We start from the raw sequence: 18,806 nt of genomic DNA on the forward strand, positions 1-18,806 counted from the left end.
GTGGAGAGAGGGCTGGAGAGCCTGGGGGTGACTTGAGAAGGCACACCCAGCCAGGAACAGGTCCCTGTCACCTCTGGGAAGCAACCAAATCTGGGCATTTTGTGGTTTATTCAAAGCCATGGCTCCCAGCAGCAGCTGCTGGAGGAGCCAGCTCATGCACGTCCCAGTGGGATGCACAGGCACTTCATCCAGATCAGAAGGAGCTATCCCACCTGGATACCCCAAAATCACAGCCCCACACCAATGAGTGCATTGATCTACACAGCTTCCCCTTGTAAGGGGCACAGCTGGACAGAAAATCCATTTTCACAGCGCACACCTGGGGACCAAGGGTGACAAACCAAAGGATGCCCAAGCCAGATGCCCTTTCTACACCCAGCACTGCTTTTCTTTTTCTTGGAAGGGACAACCCAAACCCGCCCCACACGTGCCAACCACAGCAGGGTTCTGCAGAGCTCACCTCCAGGAGAGCCTCCTGCAGCAGGGAGAGCTTCAGGCACCCCACAGGGCACCGCCTGTTCCACTGCTCCCCACCACCAAACCAGCTGCAGAGGCACCACCCACCCAAAATATCAGTGGCTCCTCCCTCCTGGCAAGCCCCAGACGTGGGGGTCCCTCACCAGCACCTCCACACTGTCACAGAGAGGACCTCAGCCTTGCTGCCCTGCTAAAACAGGGAAATGTGGGGGTGTCTGGTGGCTTTTGGGGTATTTGACCTCAAGCTTTGAGCCATTTGTGTCAACCATACAAAGGCCAGACAGCAGCACACCACAGCTGCGTGCAGGGGGTGCAAAAAAGGCAAGTGCAGTCCAAAAACGAAGTTGCAGAGCTGAAAGGAGAACAGGGGAGATGATTTTAATTGCTCATGCTCATTCCCTCCAGCTTGGTCCCACCAGAACGGGGGCCTGGGTGTCACACAAGAGTGAAAGGCTCATCTGGGGTGACTTTGAGCAGCAAGAACGGCTGAACAAGGGTACAGCTAAATTAACCAAGTGCCCTACCCGAGCATTAAGCCGTGTTTTAAATAACCTTGACATCTGTGAGGTCTCAGCCTGCTGGAAAGCATGTGCAGACAGGGAGGGAAAAAGTGCCAGGACCTTGTGGCCAGCCAGAGTCCCCACCAGGCCACGATGTCCCCAGGCAGCTCTGCTGTGCCTCCTGCCACCAGCCCCTTGCAGCAGCCCCTTAATTTGCTCATTAGCAAACCTGGGAACAAGAGGAGGAACTCAATAGTGTCCCTTCCCTGGGACACACTCTGTGTCCTCCTGGGAGCTTGGGATTGGGGCCAGTGGGGACCAGGACAGGCCTGCCTGAAAAATGCTGGGACCTGGGGGGGTCACTGAGGAACCCCACGGGAAGCACCCAGAGCACCCAGCCATGCTGGAACAGAATTGCTGCTGATGATGTCCCCATGAGGTGGCCTGGGGACACCAAGGGGGCAGAGGCCTGAAGAACCAGCTGGGGACATGCAGGTGATGCCCCTCTCATCAGCTGCGCCCACCTGGGCTCTCCAGCACCACCCTGGATCAGCACCACGGGCTGCTCACCTGACTCCTGAGTCCTCCATGGCCTCCTTGGAAATGCCTTGGAAATGCCACCTTGGAAATGCCACCAGACCTGTGACCACGTGGGCATCACAACCCACCCAGCAACCATGAAAATGCATCCACAAACGACCCAAAACGACGGCAGGACCAACCAGCTCAGGCTGACAGACCCAGGGGGAACCTCCCAAAAGGAACAACTTCCAGATGATTCCCAGCACCGTGCCAACCCAACCTCCTGTGCCATCCTGGCACCCTCCAGGTGAACGCAGCTCCTGCCTGGTGCCTCTCCAAGTGTCCCCCCCAGGTCAGGAGCCAGCACAGCTGAAAGGGAAATTACATTTGTAAGCAGCCAAGGGAGAGTGATGGGAGAGAAAAGGAGCGCTGTCTTGGAAGGACTGGTTTACATTTCTAAAGAAAATGCCAGCGCCTCAGAGAGCTGCAGGGTTCTGGCTAGGGATGGAGCTGAAAGGCTTTGAAAATGACCTCGGGGATTTGGGATGTTGGCATTTGACAGAGCCCAGCCTGGGGCCTGGCTTGGTGATACAGAGCAGCGGCTCTGGAGAGCTCCCACAAGCTGGAAATTTGGGAGTAAAAGCTGTTATTTTCCCATCCCACGAGAAAGACAAGCCTGGGGGGAATAAACTTTTGCTTTGCCATGTGCTTTTGAGGTGATGCCCTCAAAGCAACCTGTGTAACCCCAGGGGGAGCCACGGAAAGGAGCAACTGGGGAATCTGGCAGCACCTGGGCAATGGCACCCGTGACACCCCTCAGGGTTGCAGGGCTTTTGGGGAGCCCTCACTGCAGGAGAAGCAGAGCAGCACGGGTGGGGGGAACCCAGCCCTGTGCTCACCCAGCAGCTGTGAGAAGAACTGGGGCTTCTCCAAGGGAAATCCCTTCATTAAGGCACCTTGTAAAACTGGGGATAAGTTGGGAAGTTTCCTACAGAGCCCATGAGCTCCTTCCAGCTTCCCAAGGATGCTCCCATGGAGGACAGGCCAGGCAGCCCTCCCTGGCACCTCTGAGCACCCTTGATGGCAAGCAGGACAGGATTGGGATTTCCTCTGTCCTGGCTCCCACCTCCCTCATGCGAAGCTGCCAACAACACAGACACTTCTGGAACAGGACAGGTCTTGGCTCTTCCCTCCTCCTGGAAGGGTTTTTATCTGTTCCTTCGCAGCTTGACAGCTCCAAAAGTTCACTGCTAAAGGCACCCCATCCATTAGCAACCACCCCCAGCACCCAGACCCAAAAGAAGAGCATCCATCTATGTCACCGCTCCAACTCCTCCTGGATTCCAGAGGTGGGAAGCGCCGGGAAAGGAGGGATGGGGTCCGGGCCAGCTGCCTTACCTTGGGGAGGAGAGTCGGGGGCGCCACTGCCAGCAGCTCTGGCGGGGTCATGCTCTTGCCAGCCAGCACCACGGCCCCGCACTCGGCACAGGCGCCGATGGTCAGCTGCTTGCCATCGTCCACCAGCAGGCTGTTGGCCACGCGCAGCGTGTAGAGGAAGACGGGAAGCCTGGCCACCTGAACCGCTTTTAATCCAAGGCATCGCTTCTTCTCCTGCCGGCAGAAGAAGCAGACGAAGGTCTCCACCTTGTACTGCCGGGACCAGGCGCTGCTGGGGTGGTGGGAGTTCCTGCCCTCGTGCTGCAGCCACTGTCCCAGCAGGTCGTGGTAGCACAGGATGCAGGTGGCCACCAGCCCGGTGGAGTCGGCCGGTCTGGCCCGAGGGGCGGGCGGGTAGACGGTCAGGAAGGGGAAAAAGGGCTCCTTCTCCCCGAACCGCCCCGGAGGGTTGACGTTCAGCTGGAACTCTTTGCCAGCTCCCAACTCGGCCCCGCAGATGTAGCAAACAGAGGTGGGACCGGGCTTGATGACAGCGGGGTGGCCGGCGAGGTCACCGGCCGAGAAGACCTGGTGGTACCTCCCCAGGAAACTCTGCACGGAGGAGATGAGCTCCTCGTTGTGACAGGCCCTGTACATGGCCCACAGGTCCTGCAGCACCCCGAAGCACTTGCGGCAGCTGCTGACCTCCCAGTGCTTGTTCAGCCCCTTGGCGCCGGGCGGGCAGGGCAGGAGGCTGAGGAAGGGGAAATGCATCGTGCTCTTGGCGTTGCCGTTGGTGATTTTGGCCGCCACCGGCCTCGCCTCCTTGCCGCACTCCTCCCCGCACAGGTAGCAAGCCTCGGGCACCGGCGGGATGCCCGTGCCGTCCTCCTTCATCCCGCGGCGGCCCTTGGCGGGCATGGCCCCGGCGCCCAGGGGCACCACGTAGAGCCGCTGCAGCACGGGCACGTTGGCCAGCTCGAAGCTCTGCCACTGCTGCATGAGCGAGGCGAAGCAGCAGGGGCACACCAGGGTGCTGCCGGTGGGGGACAGCGGCTGGGCGCCCGGCGGGGGGCTGTGCAGCCACAGGAACGGGAAGAAAGGGCCCGGCGAGCTCTTCTCCTGCTTCTGCACGTGGACGCGGTGCTGGGCGCCCGGTGCCAGGGCGCTGCCGCAGATGTAGCAGGCGGTGCCCGGTGCCCAAGCGGGCCGCTCGCTGCCTTCCTCCTCCTCCTCCTCCTCGCTGGTGATGTTGATCTCGCTGTCCGAGGAGCAGCAGGGGGGGCCCCGCTCGCTGCCCGCCGCCGGGGGGGCCCGCGCAGCGCCGCCCGCCCCCTCGGGCTCCGACAGGGGCTCGGCGTCGGAGAGCTCGGAGAGCTCGGAGCCGGCTGCCGGCCCTTCCTCCTCCTCCTCCTCTTCCTCCTCCTCCTCCTCCGGGTGGCCGGCGGCGCGGCGCGGCGGCGCGGCGGGGTCCCAGCCCGTGGCCCCCCGCCGCAGCCCGGCTCCCCCCGCCGCCGCCGCCGCCGCCGCCGCCTCGCACTGATGGGGCCGCTTGAGCCAGTACATGCGCTTCTCCACCGGCGTGCGGCTGCGCTCGAAGGAGTCCCACTGCTCTCCCAGGAAGCAGCGGCAGACAGCGCAGACCAGGGCGCAGCCCTCCGCCGAGACGGCGCGGGCTCCGGGCGCCGGCTCCTGGTGCTGCAGGAAGGGGAAGAAGGGCCGGTGGTCGCGGGGGGGTCGCACTTGAAGCTTGAGCTCTTTGCCGCGGCTGATGCCGCCGCCGCAGATGAAGCAGCAGAGCGGGGGCGCCGAGGGTTGCGCTGCCCCGGGGCCGCCCCCCCCCGCCGCCGCCGCCGCCGCCGCCGCCTCGCCGGCCGCCAGCGCGGCCATCAGCCGCTGCTTGCGGGAGAGCGGCGCCGCCGCTGCCCCCGGCCCCGCCGCCGCCCCCGGCCCCGCCGCGCTCATCGCCGCCCCCGGCTCATCCCGCGGCTCCGCCGGACACGCAGGCTCGGGGGGCGGGTTTGCGGAGCGCTCCCCCCCCACCCCTCCGCCCGCCTCCTCCCGCCGGGGGGAAGGCAGCGAGAAAGGAAAGGAAAAAAAAAATAAAAATTATGATAAAACAACGGCAACAACAACAAAAAAAGAAGCTCCCCGCGGCAACGAAATATCCACGAACAGCAACAAAAATAAACCCGGGATAAAAGTTCGGTGCGAAAGTTTGGGTCCCGCCGGCGGCGCGGAGGAAGGGCGGCTGCCGGCCGCCTCCCGGCCCCGGCGCCCCCGGCCCGGCTCCTCCCCGGCCCCCCCGCCGCGACCTGCCCGCCCGGGGGGGCCCGGAGGGAGGAACGAGCCGCTGCCACCCCCCGCCCGCCCGCCCGCCCGGCCGGAGCCAGCCCGGCGCGGAGCGCAGCCGAGGGACCCCACCGCGGAGGGACCTGAGGATTTCCACAGCCGCCCCCCGAGGGGGTTTGTGACCGGCCCCACGAGGGGCGGCCCGAACGCGCTGTCCCCTCCGCGCCCGTCACCCGTGTCCCACCCGCCACCCCCAAACCGCACCAGGGCGCTTTGTGCGGCTCGCTCTCCCCCAAAGGCACCACGTTCCCTCTTCACGCCGGCAGGACGGATCCCACCGAAAGCAGCGGCCCTTTCCTGCCCTTTCCAGCCATTAACTCGGTGTCCCGACCACCCCCGGTAATTTATTTCCCACTTTTAAACTGCTGCCGCTGTTCCAGTTCAATACCAGATTCTATTTCCCGCTCGGTCCTAAAATGCTGCGTCGCTTTGCCACTCACTGGTAAATAGCTGATGCGTTCCCAGCCGGAGCTGGCGGCGTTTCAGCGGCGCATGCAATAATCCCGGTATATCCTTACCTGCCTCGCAGCCCGCGATAAGATTTAATGCTTGGAAAGCACTTTGCTGTCCTTGGACAATAGGCACCGCGGAAGCGCAAACTGTGCCCAGGGCCAGCCTCAATTAAACCTGACTGATTAACCACCCCAGAGGCTCGTCAGGGTGCCCACCGGCTCGGCACGGCTCTCCCGATTAAATAAATATATTAGGAGCTGGAAGGGGGATTTTTTTTTTTCAAACAGTCGTTTTAGGAGGAAGCCTGCTCCCGGCAGCGCTGCGGAGTTTGAGTTCACGGCAAGTCACTGCAATATCCCAGGTGCTGTCCTTGCAAATCTGCCTGAGCTGGGAGGGTGCAGGATGAAACCCAAAGAGACAAGGTCAGTGGTTGGATAGGACACAGGGACAGAGGGACAGCAGGATGAACGCCTGAGCCACGTGCCAGCACACCCAGGTGATGCACAGAAGCCACGCTGCCCCTTGTTCCTCATCACTCCTCGGGCCACCCCGTCCGGGTCCCCCTGGGGCTGACCAACCCTCGGTGTCACCTCCCACCCGGACCGCGGGTGACAGCGTCCGGTGCTCCCCGGCAACTGGCCCTGAGATCAAACAGATTGTGTGACATCAGCTGGAGCGCGGGCAGGGGCAGGAGGGCTCTTCAGGGACCCGGATCCAGTTTCCACGCAGATGGCTCCGGTAGTAAAGAAGCAGGGGGTGGGAGGCAACACACAAAGCGGGAACACGATACCTTGGGAGAACTGGCTCCACGGGGCTTTTTCAGGGGTTTCCAGAAGACAGCAGGGCCTCGTTATATTTTATTTATTTATAGGGCTGATGTGGTGGCTGCTCTATGCACCGAGGGCAGCGGGAACGCCGCGCGTCGGGGTGGGCATGACTCAGATGCTCTTTAAAGACGCACGCGGTCTCTCGGTGTCACCCACCCCTTCTCCCGGATGGAAAGGGGCCACTGGGCCGGATGGGATCCCTGACCCCAGGCAGCAGCAGCGGATCTGGGAATGCCTCACCCCAGCTGCCCAGCTGGAGCTCCCCCGGGAGCTGCGGCCACCAGCTCAGCCCACCCTTCGAGCGCAGCCGACAGATGCTCTCCCGCCTGCTCCGCAGATGGGCCACAAAACAACACTCCGTATTCAAAGTCCAGAGCTCAGCAGGGCCAAACCCCCCCTCCCCACCCTGCCCTGAAACACCAACCCTCCGTTCCCCTCTCCCGAGGCACCACGAGCCCCTGGCTCCCCCGTTCCCCCCACACCCCACTGGGACGCGGCCTCGGAGCAGCTTCCCGGGCCTCGGCTGCGCCCGGACAGAGCAGCTCATTTATCATCCTGTGCCGCCCCGGCCCTGCGGTTGCTGTTTGCAACAGAGAAGCTGGGAGGGAGAGAAAATTTCTCAAGTCGGCCTCGGCAAGAACTGAAAACATATGCCCTGGCGGCAAACGCGTCCCCCGGGGCGCGCGGGGATCAAGGCGAGCCTAGCGCAGGATTTTCCAGCACGGCTCCCGCCGGCCGGCGCGCAGCCCTCCTGCCAGAGCTGGCCCTGCACAGACGCCCCTGCGCTGGGGTGGTGACAGCCAGGTCTGCTCCCCCAGCCCTGCGCTGTGAGCACACTGGGAGGCAGGGCTGGGTGGCTCCTGGCTCGCTCGGGATGGCCGATGTCACACTGTGCCTTGCTGGATGCGGTGCAGAGGTGGCCTCTCGCTCAAAGATAAGCCCCGGGGACAGATGTCCCTTCAGGGGACAGGCCCTGTCTTGTGTCAGGACTCAACACCAGTTGTGCAAGGTGCTGTGCAAACAGCTGTGACTGGCCCCGTGGGGCAGGGGGGGCTCCTCTGTCTTGTTTGGGGCAGGGATTCAGGATGGAGGCATGAGCAGCCCACAGCGTGCTGGGTCCACCCCTGTCCCCATCCTTGTCCCCATTCCCATTCCTGTCCCCATCCTCATTTCCATCCCCATTCCTGCCTCAATTCCTCCATCCATCCCCACTGCCAGCCCCAACCTCATCTTTATTCTCATCGCCATCCCCATTCCTGTTTCCACTCCTGTGCCTGTCCCTATTGCCATCCTTATCCTTATACCCCTTTCTTTTTCCACTTCTGTCCCATCTCATCCTCATCCTCACCCTCGTTCCCATCCTCATCTGCATCCTCATGCCCATTTCTATTCCTATCTCCCTCCCCATCCCCATCCCCATTCCCATTCTGTCCCTATTCCTATCCCTATCCCAGTCCCTTTTGCCCTCTTGCCCAGCAGGACAGGCCCCAGCAGCACCCATTCCCTGGCACCCCCAGGAGCAGGCACGTGCTGCAGATCCCACATCCCTGGGACCGGGAGGTTAATATGGAAATTACCAACTGCTTATTCCTTCCAGCTGTTGCTGTGAGTCATCAAGTGCCTTAAAGAGCATTTCAAACAACACAGTGCCTTCGAGACAGCGTGACTGCTGCCCCAGCCACCCCCTCTGGATAATCCTCGGCAGGGTCTGCTGTTTGAAAAGGGAATATTTCTCCAAGGAGGCAATTCCCAGCCGAGAGTGGCCGGGGAGGCGGAACAGCCGCTGCCTCCACGGCGCCTGTCCAGGCTCCCACCTCTGCCCGTGGGCTCCTGGTGTCCTGCCCCACAGCAAAGCCAGGCAGGGAAGGGCACTGGGAAGGGCAGCCCAGCCCTGGCATCATCCCTGCTCAAAATCCAGGAGACAGCTGAGTGCCACCATGTGCCAGCACGGGTGACGATCCCTGCTGTGCCACCTGGGGAAACTGAGGCACGGGGCGGCCAGGCTGAGCTCCACAGTGTCACCTGCCCGGGGTGAAGGTGGCAGAGTGGCTGCCACGGGATGCTGGGACACTGGTCTGGAGTTCAGCGACCTTGAACTCTGCGCTCAACAGCTGTATTTGTCTCGGCAAGCTTTTATTTCCTTTTTTTTTCTGTTGTTTTTGAAAAAGGCTGATCTCTGCACTCAGTTGGTGCTGATTTTTCAGATGGGAGAGATAGGGCTGGTTCATGGAAACGGTGGGGATATATCCCTTATCTGCTGCTTCAACCTTTCTTTGAACTTCTGGACTGACTTCATTGATTTTTTTTCCGCTGGAAAAGCCCAGGCAGGTTTTTCTCCTGCAAACTGCTTTCCCCCAGTCCTTCGCGTGGCCATGCAGGTGAGTCAAGGATGCTCCTGGCCAAGATCCCAGCTGGTGAGAGCAGGAACATCTGCCTCTGCACAGCAGAGAGCCTGGAATCAAAAAATAATGACCCAAGGAAAGCTGTGCACAGGTGACAGGGAGCTGTGACAGGGTGGAGGGGAAGGGGACACGGCCATCCCATGCTGGAATCACAGCTGCAGGCTGAGAGAGGAGGCAGGGAAGGAGGGAAGGATGCTGCTGGCATGGTCCCCAGCAGGCAGGAAGGAGGCAGGTGGCTCTGGGAAGAGGAGGGGATCACTGACTGCCTCCACAGCCCTGTGGGGACACCCTGAGCCTCTCTGAGCACTCCCAGGCTGTGGCAAAGACACTGCTGCTCCTGTGACAGCCGGGGGACAAAGCCATGCGGGGACACATTTGGTGCCTGGCACGGTGGTCACAGGGGCTGAGTCCAACCAGGAGCACCCTGTGAGTCCATGGATATAAGTGGATGATCCAGCATCCTCAGTCCATGCCCCAAATCCCTCTGTGGGCACCCATGGCCTTGACCTCATGTGCTGCTCCTCCTGCTCACCCCAGTGGGACCAGCCCTGATTCCCCCCATGTCCCCATGGGCAGGAGGGAGCCACGTCCCCTGCAAGGCACAAGGGCCCAGTTGCTGGCTGTGAGGCTTTTTCAGAAGGTTTTTTTTTTTAAAAAAAAAAGAGATTTTTTTTTTCTTTTCCTTTCCAGGGCGAGCAGCTCTGCAAATGCCAAGTGCTGATGCCAAAGGGCCGTGTCAACAAAGAAGAATGAGTGTGGCTGTTAGAGGCTGCTATTAAAAAAGGGTGGAGAGGAGAGGGAGAGGGGGGGTGGAAAAGAGAAGAAAAGGTTTGTCACTGCAAATAATAACAGTTTGCAGAGCAGTAAAAATCCGGGAGCAGCAGCCGGACCCCTGCAGTGCCCTTGGGCGCTGGCATCGAGCAGGGACTCTGCACCCTGTGTCCTTCCAGAGCACAAACCCATCCCAGCAACTTGGCATCCCCTCAGTGGGCAGCACTAAGTGTTTTTCAAGCTCCGAGGGTTTTCCAAGCCTGCTGTGCTCCTGCTTGGCCTCCAGGCCCTGCTGCAGGGATCCACAACAGGGCCGGGCATGGCATCGGCTCGCCGGGACGGGCGGGGTCCAGGTCCTGCCCCCTGAGTGCCAGGAGCCATTTCGAGGCAAGCCCTGGCTGCTGCCGAGCGGGATGGGAGGGAAGGAGCCTCTCACATGACTGCGAAGATGCGACGGGAAGACTCGGTCTCTGGTTTCAGCTTTCTATTCCCAGCCCGTTATTCAGCACTCCGAGGTGGAGCTGCCCCGCAGGGCGGCCACGGGAGCTGGGGCTGGGTCCGGGGCTGCAGTGGAGCACCCTCATCCCCCTGGGAGGCAGGTGGAGCTCACAGCTCCTGCCCAGCTGAAAATCCCCCTTGGCATCGCCTCTCCCTCCTGCCAGGATGTCAAACCCGAGTGGATGGAGGGGATGCTCAAGTAACAGCACTTGGAAAAAGATAAAGCAAGCAGAGATAGGCAAAGCCCAAATAATCTTACTCCAAAACCCAGAATGAGAGTATTTTTGAGGATAATCTACCAGCTCACTTCATTTTGACTTTTTCAAAATTATTCTTGCTTACTGTTTTGCACTGTGGTCTGTCCTTAGCCATGGTTTTATTTCCACACCACCTTTCATTCCCACCTTTCCCATGCCACAGCTACCCTCTGTGCTCATCTCACAAGCAATGGCAGAAGGTTAACCTCTGGGAAAGTCTGGTTTTCAAGTATTCTCCCTCCCCCACCTCCCCCCCACCCACCCAAAAAAAAAAAAAAAAAAAAGAGAAAACTTTGGTCAAAATTGAGATGTTCCCACAGAAATTGGTATTTCCCAATGGAAAAACATTCCATCAGCAAAACGCTGACCTGCTCCGGTTACAGCCTGGTCATGGCCATGAGCAAAAGCAGCTGGGAAAGGAATTAGAAGGGAGCTGGGAGCTGCATGGATCACCTCACCCTCAGATCCTGCTCCTGCCTGGAGCTTCCCAGGGCTGGGATGGGGATGTGCCAGGAGGAGCCAAGCTGCCAGCACGGAGATCCATGCCATGGATGGTTGTTACCAGCCCTGTGGCACCCCAGGGTGACCACCCACAGTCACTGCTCCCCCAAAACCAGCTGGAGGTAGGATGAGCCAGCGGGTCCAGATGTTCCCAAGGATGGAGCTCTGCAAACAACCCCGGCCCGGTCTGTGCTCCTGGTTGGGAATGTCTTGCTGGATTTGGAGAACTGGGGGATGAGATCAGAGGAACGAGGGCTGGGAGCTCAGCGGGTTCACCCCCAGTGCTGGAGATCAAGGGCTGCCTCCAGTGTCTTCCCTCTAGGAATTGGTGGAAGAGCTTCTTTGGGAGGTTCTGTTGTGCCTTGGGGAGCCAAGCAATGGATGGGATTTGGTTTGGTTGTTTTCTGAAGGCAGGCTGGTGCAGGCAGGTTGGAATGGATCAGGAACCAATGGAACGGATCAGGAATCAATGGAACAGATCAGGAATCAATGGAACAGATCAGGAATCAATGGAACAGATCAGGAATCAATGGGATGGATCAGGAACCAATGGAACAGATCAGGAATCAATGGAATGGATCAGGAATCAATAGAACAGATCAGGAACCAATGGAACGGATCAGGAATCAATGGAACAGATCAGGAATCAATGGAACAGATCAGGAATCAATGGAACAGATCAGGAATCACTGTCGCCTTGTGTAGCCAGAGGGTGACAAGAGAAACTCTGTGTTGGAAAGATTTTTGTTGGCAAGAATGGGACAGAAACCCGTGGCCATGCAGCAGCCAGAGCAGCCTGTGAAGGGTCCAGCCCCAGCATGGCAATCATGGATGCCCAGGACAGGTGCCACCATCCAGGTGAAACAGGCACTCACCTCTGTCACTGCCAGCTCACCCTGCCCACGTGGCACTGGCACCCATGAGCTGGGATGGACACATCCCTTCAGACACACTGCAGCTCTCACACCTGGGGAAACTGAGGCAAGGAATCTGCAGGAATGTGAGCCCAGCCCTTCCAAAGTCCCATAAGCACCAGCTGATGGCTTCCCTGTTCCAAGCCCTGCTCCCCACATGCCTGTTGAGAGGCACCACCAGCCCCAGAGCTGCCCTCATCCCAGAGATTCCACAAGGGCCAAGCATCGCCTCCTTTGCCAGCTCCCATCCTGTCTGTCCAGCTGAGGGGCTTCCCTCTGTCCTGCTCACCACTTCCCTGACCAAACCTGGGTTTCCAGCAGGGATTTTCCCACTCCAGACTCTCTCAGTGCCCCCACACCTCCCACACTGTGGGACACAGGAGCACTGGTCACAATGGGGACACTGAACCTCTTGACCTGTGCCCAGGTTGTCTCCCGGGCAATCACAAATCCTCCTGGGAGGAATTGTGCCTGTGTCTCTCTCTGACCTCTGCTAAACACGTCCATCCCAAGGGATGTGCTGGCCCTGCTGGAGGAGGCAGAGATGAAGCCTGATCCCACCAGGAAAATAAATGTCCCTTCATCCAAGGGATTCCATGCACCCCATTCCTCCCCATTCCTGCTCCTGCCCTAAATCAACACCAGCAGCATGACCCAAAAGCAAATTTATCTTAAAGACTTTTTAAAACACACATAAAAAAAATACAGCTTCATCGGAAAGGCTTTTTTTTCTTCTTCTTCTTTTCTTTTCCTCTTTTTTTTTTAGGGGGGGGAAAGGTTTATGCCTCCTTGGAGACCTCTTCAATAAAACGCATTCTGGCTCTCGGAGCGTCTGACTGCAAATCAGGTTCCAGCCGTTCCCTTCCTGTGCCGACCTGCTGGAGTCGGCTGTTATTCTTGGCAGGGTGCCCTGAAGGAAGAAAAAAATCCCCCCCCCAAGCTCCCAGCGGCTGGGAAATGCTGATGACATGACACCTTCCAGCATTCTTCAAGGTCAAGAGGGGAGGGAGGGAAATGAAAGGGGAGAGGGTGGTTTTTTTTTTTCTGTTGTTAGCATGGGTTATTGCTTCGCTCAGGCATTTCCCTTTGATGCTCGCTCCTTGTTACACAAGATGTTGCAGGCTCCCCGTGCCCTGGGTACGAGTCACCACCTTCCCTGCTCCCCCACAGCAGGGATCTGCATCCTGAGGGCGTTTTGGGACCAGCACTGCATGGGCTTATCTTAAACTCAAGCTGGGTTTAACCTGCACATCTCCAGGAGCGCCACGGTTGCTCCACAGAGCTGCATCCTCCAGGACATCCCCATCCAGGAGCCTGTGGTTATTCCAAACCAAAACCTGTCTCCCTGGCATCTTCCCCCAGCAGTGGCCCGTGGGGTTCCCCACAGAGAAAGCCCCAGTCCCCCTCAGACAGCCCTGGGTGCTGCATCCAGCTGACAGGGACACGCAGCATCCTCTGGGGGTGTGCCCTGCCCTCAGGACTCCTGCTATGACAAATAAAACTTGGCACCTCTCTCCTTGAGATCCAGCAAATCTCCGCTAATCCCCCTGCTCCCGCCTGCCAAATCCTCCTCCTCCTCCTCCTCCTCCCCCCAGCCAAGGTGCAGAGCTCTTTGAGGCAAGCTGCACACAGCCATTAAACCTTGCAACAAGGAATTGCCATCATCAGGGCACAGAGGACCAGTGGCAGTGCTGATGTCCCCCATGGAGGTGACAGGGAAGCTGCTGCACTCCTGGGAGAGGTTTTGGTTGATGCCCCAAGCCAGGGCTGATGTGCTGCTGGAGCACACAACAGCTGCTCTGTCCCTGTGGGTGGATCCTTTGCCCTCCTGCTTTCCCAGACCACACTGGAAGGAAGATCCAAAATGATCACTGTGACAAAGGGAAGCAAAGCCACTGCCAGCAGGAGTGTTCAGGGACAAGAGAACAAGGCAGGGACAGTCTCACTGTGTGTGCAGGCAGGTTTGGGATGGGGTGACATCCCTGGGAGCCCAGGGACATTGCTCACAGCCTCACAAGCTGCATCACCACACCTGCAGTTCAGATCTCCCTCAGGGGACTGTGCTCCTCCTGCTCTGCGTTCAACTGGGTTCTCACTGCCACATCATCCCCTGAGACTGCCAAGGATCACCTTTGAGCTAACCCACCTGCACTGGGATCCCATTGCTGTCTTCACACAGCTTTTTGGGGCCAGGGTGGTGAATGGCCCTGTTGGGTAGCTGGATCACTTCAGGGCTAATGGGGCTCTCATGTCTTTGTTGGGTTCTTGGCCCTTCCCCAAGGAATTACCCAATCCTGGGATTACCAGGACCACAACACCTGGGCTTGCCCTGGGGCTGCCTAGGAAAGGAGCTGTGGAGAGCGTCCAGGACACCCCAGCATCCCTGCAGGTTCCCCTGGAAGCTGGTGCAGGGCCGCATCCTGCCCCAAGGGCTGCTGGAGGAAATCCTGGAAGGCCATCTTACAATGCAGCCCTTCCTGTCCCCGAAGGAGCGCCGAGCACGGAAAAGGCCCCGCGGGCTGCGGCACCGGCCGGCCCCGGGGGGACGCGGGCTCTGCCCCCAGCACCTTGTCCAGCCCACCTGGGGCCACTTCCCGGCCGGGCTCCCGGCCAGCAGCGCTGCTGCTTTGTCTTCAAACCCCACAAACACAATGGGAGCAGCGGGGGGATTGCCCGGGACCCCACTGGGGGGGCAGCGACACGGGCACAGCCGGAGCAATGCACGGAGATGGCACCGGAGATGTCACTGGAGATGCTCCTTGCCCGTGGCAGCCTCCCCGCCCTGGCATCCCACCTGCACGGCCAAGGGAAATGCCACGTGAAGCTGCCCTCCTGCTCCTGCCAGGGTCCCTGAGCCCTGGGTGGCAGCAGGTCACGTCCTGGGCCGGTGACAGCCCCGGCGCAGGGCTCCCGTGTTTTTGTTGCCGGTTGTTTTCCAGCGGGGAGGCCGCGGGGCCAGCTGGCTGCCGCCAGCCTGGAACAGCGTGGCCTATTTTAAACCGCTTGCACAAGGAGTCAGCAGCTCCAGCTCGGATTTTTTCTGAACTTTATTTGTCCAAACGCTCGGCAGGGAGGGAGGGAGGGAGGGCAGGAGGTGGGGGAGCAGCTCCCGGCTGGCTCAGCTGCCAGCAGCTCACCTGCACCGCGGCGCTCTGGGGTGGGGTGGCACAGCCAGGATGCTGAGTGCAGCAGCCCGGCATGGGGAGGTCCCCAAATCCCCCAGGATCAATGGAAAAGCTGGAGGTGACAGGGGCAGAGCAGCAAAGGCTGTGGAAGGCAGCAGATACCTGTCCACAGGCCAAGTTGTGGCTCTCAGGAGCTCTCCCAGGGCAGGCAGCGCTGCTGGGCCAGAGGCTTATGCCAAGCAGCCACCCATATGGAGAGAGCACTGGGAGCCAGCACAAAATCCCAGCCAGACTCTTCTGAGAGCACCAGGAGAAAGGACTGGAAAACTTTCCCACTCTCATGATGGTCCCACAGCCCCACCATGTCCCTTGTGACCCAGCCCATCCTGCGACCCAGGGATGAAACACTGACTGTGCAGTGATTAAGTATTGACAACTTTAAATTAAAATCCCTTGTTTGTGCTTTTCCACATCAGACCACATCCACTATAAACTTTTTGGGAGGCCAACCCTTCTCTGAAGGTCCTAAAGGACCCAGAAATGCAGAGCAGCAGTGCTCACAGGGAATCTTTTCCCTCAGAGAAGATTTGATATTCCACAATGCAAACAGAGTATCCATCACTCAGGGATTTTTTTCCATGCCATTTTCTTTAGATCAAACTGCTAACTGTACCTCTATGAAACAGCTCCTTCTGCCTGGGCTGAGGTGAGCCCAGAAGATCCCTTCCAGCTCCTCTCAGAAATCCAGCAGCTCCCACAAGAGTCAGCAGCCAGAATGATGTAAAACATGATTTCCTAACCCTGCCGGTGGGAAATCACTGCAGAACAGAGGGGATGACTACAGTTTAAAAAATTTAATTGTGCTCAAAGGTTTCTTGTTTTTTTTTAACTGCTTCCCCAAAGAAGTGGGAGTTGCTGTGGCCAGTAGAAATAAATTTCCTTTTCCAGAGTCACCAGAGCCTTTGCACACTGGGGAGGGACTGAGCTTCTGCTTGGGGGGACCTGGCCCGTGCTGGGGGTCCTGCAGCACATGTTCTGTAACTGCTAAACCACCCAGCTCACAAAACCTTCTTCTTGGGTTTTAAACTCTTGGCTGGAAGCCCTTCCGAGCTTTTGAGTTTGAAGAACAGCCCAACTCTTGGAAGGAAAGGCAAGAGGGGAAAAGTTATCAGCTGTTGAGTGCTAGCTGGATGGGATAGAGCCGTGAGCCGTGCGCCGGCCGGGGACGGCCGGGGAGCTCCACGGATGTCACGTTGGCCCGAGGCAAGATGTTTATGGCCCTGGCTGGAAGCCCTTCTGAGGAACCCATCGCGGTGATTTACAGCGCTTCCGATGGACGCCGAGCCGCTCCTCCCGCGCTGACCGGGCTGCAGAGAAAACATCTGCAATCCCTCAAAGCCAGCCAGGGGCTGAGGGTGCGAATGAGCCTCTGTGTGTGCCCCAGGGCACGGTGACACCAGGGACAGCAGGCAGGGCACCAGGGCACAAGGGCAGCTGGTCCTGCTCGGGGACACCCAGACCCTGCCCTCTTCTCCCTTCAGCTCTGGAACCCAGAGGGGCGAATCACAGAATCCCAGATTCACAGAATCACAGAATCCCAGAATCACAGAATCAGAGATTCACGGAATCCCAGAATCACAGAATCACAGAATCACAGAATCCCAGAATCCCAGAATCACAGAATCCCAGAATCACAGAATCACAGAATCACAGAATCAGAGATTCACGGAATCACAGAATCACAGAATCCCAGAATCACAGAATCCCAGAATCCCAGAATCACAGAATCCCAGATTCACAGAATCCCAGAATCACAGAATCAGAGATTCATGGAATTCCAGAATCCCAGAATCCCAGAATCACAGATTCACAGAATCACAGGTTCATGGAATCACAGATTCACGGAATTCCAGAGTCACAGAATCCCAGAATCCCAGAATCACGGAATCACAGAATCATGGAATTCTGGAATTCCAGAATCCCAGAATCCCAGAATCACAGAATTACAGAATCACAGAATCAGAGATTCACGGAACCACAGATTCATGGAATCACAGAATCACAGATTCACAGAATCCCAGAATCCCAGAATCACAGAATTACAGGATCCCAGAATCACAGAATCACGGAATCCCAGAATAATGAGGTTGGAAGAGACCTCAAAGATCATCCAGTCCAACCCATGCCCTAACACCTCAACCAGACTATAGCACCCAGTGCCATGTCCAGTCTTTTTTTAAACACATCCAGAGATGGTGATTCCACCACCCCCCCTGAGAAGAGCATTCCAGTACTTTACTATTCTTTCAGTGAAAAATTTGTTTCCTAATATCCCACCTATACCTTCCCTGACGTAGCTGGAGACTGTGTCCCCTAAAACATGGATGAACTCAGCAGGCTTGCCTTCCAGAGCAGAGCTGCCTGGGGAGGATGGAGCCCAGCTCTGTGTAGTTCTGGATTCACCCTGACAAGCCCAGAGTGAGCAGCAGCCCCTGGCTCCACCAAGGCACATCCAACACCCACAGCAGCCTCCCAAGGTGCTGGAAGTGGCACCCACACCCTCCCGGTGCTGCCAGCAGAGGAATCTGACCCATGGGGAGCCCCCCAGGGACCCACTGGGCTCCCCCAGCTTGGTGACATGGCTTTGCCATCCATCACAGTCCCCACAGGCTGAGATGTGGGAAGCAAACACAGCCACAGTGGCTGATTCCCCTGGATTTGGGGATGAGTGGGTGGGAAGCATTTAAGTCGGAACACCAGAAGTCATTTCCCTTTTCCCAGCCTAGAAAAGGGACCACAACCCTCCCACACACCGTGCTGCACCCACTGAGTCACTGAAAGGAGGAGCAGGGGTGATGCTGCCCTTCCTGGGACCCCAAATCCACACTCACACCCATCCCCACGGAGCAGGGCAGCCAGAAGAGCCACATCCCATGGCTGCCAACCCTCGCTGTGGTTCAGGGATGATTGCAGCAAAGCAGGACACAGCCCCAGGGGCTACAAAGTTTATTTTTCTTCTTTTAGAAACCTAATTTTATAGGAAAAAAAAGGAGCTGCAGTGCAAGTGAGTGATTGGCAGCTGCCTCCTGGGGATGTTGGGCTGCCCAGGACGATTGGAGGGCTCTGTGCCTCCCTGCTGGACACCCTCACCCATCTCCCTCCCTTCCCAGCTGCTTCCCAGCACAGGATGGGTTTTTAAACACAAGCAGCCCCCGGGTGATGCAGGCCACAAGGAAACAGGGATCGCTGCCTGCTCCAAGGAGCCAACCTGCACAACCCCATCCCACAGCCCCAGGGAGGTGTCCCTGCCCTAAAACCCCCAGGTGTGGGGCAGGCAGGTGGGTTTGCCCCCCCTAACAAAGCCCACGTGGCTCCAGTCACACAGAGGCCATCAAGTGAGTGAATGTGAGAGGGATGAAGGCTCCCAGAGGCCTTCAGCAGCCTCCAGCACAGCATTTGAGCAGTAAATGGCTTTATTCTCTTCCCAGCACTCCCCCATTAAACACTCCACGTTTCTGCCACTGCTTTAAGCCAGTGATAAGTCAGATTGAGGAGGGTGAAGAGGGGGATGTAAAAAAAGCACCCCCAGGCATGAAATGGCAGCGAGGCCCCGCTCCCCCCTCCCAGGATTTATGAATGAAAACACGTTTGGCCTTGGCACCGCGAGTTTCCTCGATGCACGCGGGCAGGGAGGGGGGAGAATCCTGGAATTATGAGGCTCCAGCACCAATTAGGGCTGTTTACATTGACGTAAAGTCTGGGTGAAGTCCCCACCCCTGCTCCCAGCATATTTATGAAATTACTCCTGCTGACACTGACAAATGCAGGAG

General features: G+C 58.4%; 1 protein-coding gene across 4 annotated transcripts in view; it reads right to left on the reverse strand.

Moving 5' to 3' along the window:
• Positions 1-4,841, reverse strand: part of GSE1 (Gse1 coiled-coil protein) — a 102,515-nt gene extending 97,674 nt beyond the window's left edge. For 2 of the 4 annotated variants that reach the window (XM_077185220.1, XM_077185218.1), the window contains exon 1: positions 2,898-4,283. In XM_077185220.1, coding sequence (XP_077041335.1) covers positions 2,898-3,878 — 981 coding nt within the window. In that variant the 5' untranslated portion in view covers positions 3,879-4,283. Of the gene's footprint in view, positions 1-2,897 lie in introns of all 4 variants that reach the window. The other 2 variants (XM_077185217.1, XM_077185219.1) reach the window with 2 other exon arrangements.
• Positions 4,842-18,806: the final 13,965 nt, after the last annotated feature.

This window comes from Agelaius phoeniceus, chromosome 12 (assembly GCF_051311805.1).
Source record: "Agelaius phoeniceus isolate bAgePho1 chromosome 12, bAgePho1.hap1, whole genome shotgun sequence".
Lineage (NCBI taxonomy): Eukaryota > Metazoa > Chordata > Aves > Passeriformes > Icteridae > Agelaius > Agelaius phoeniceus.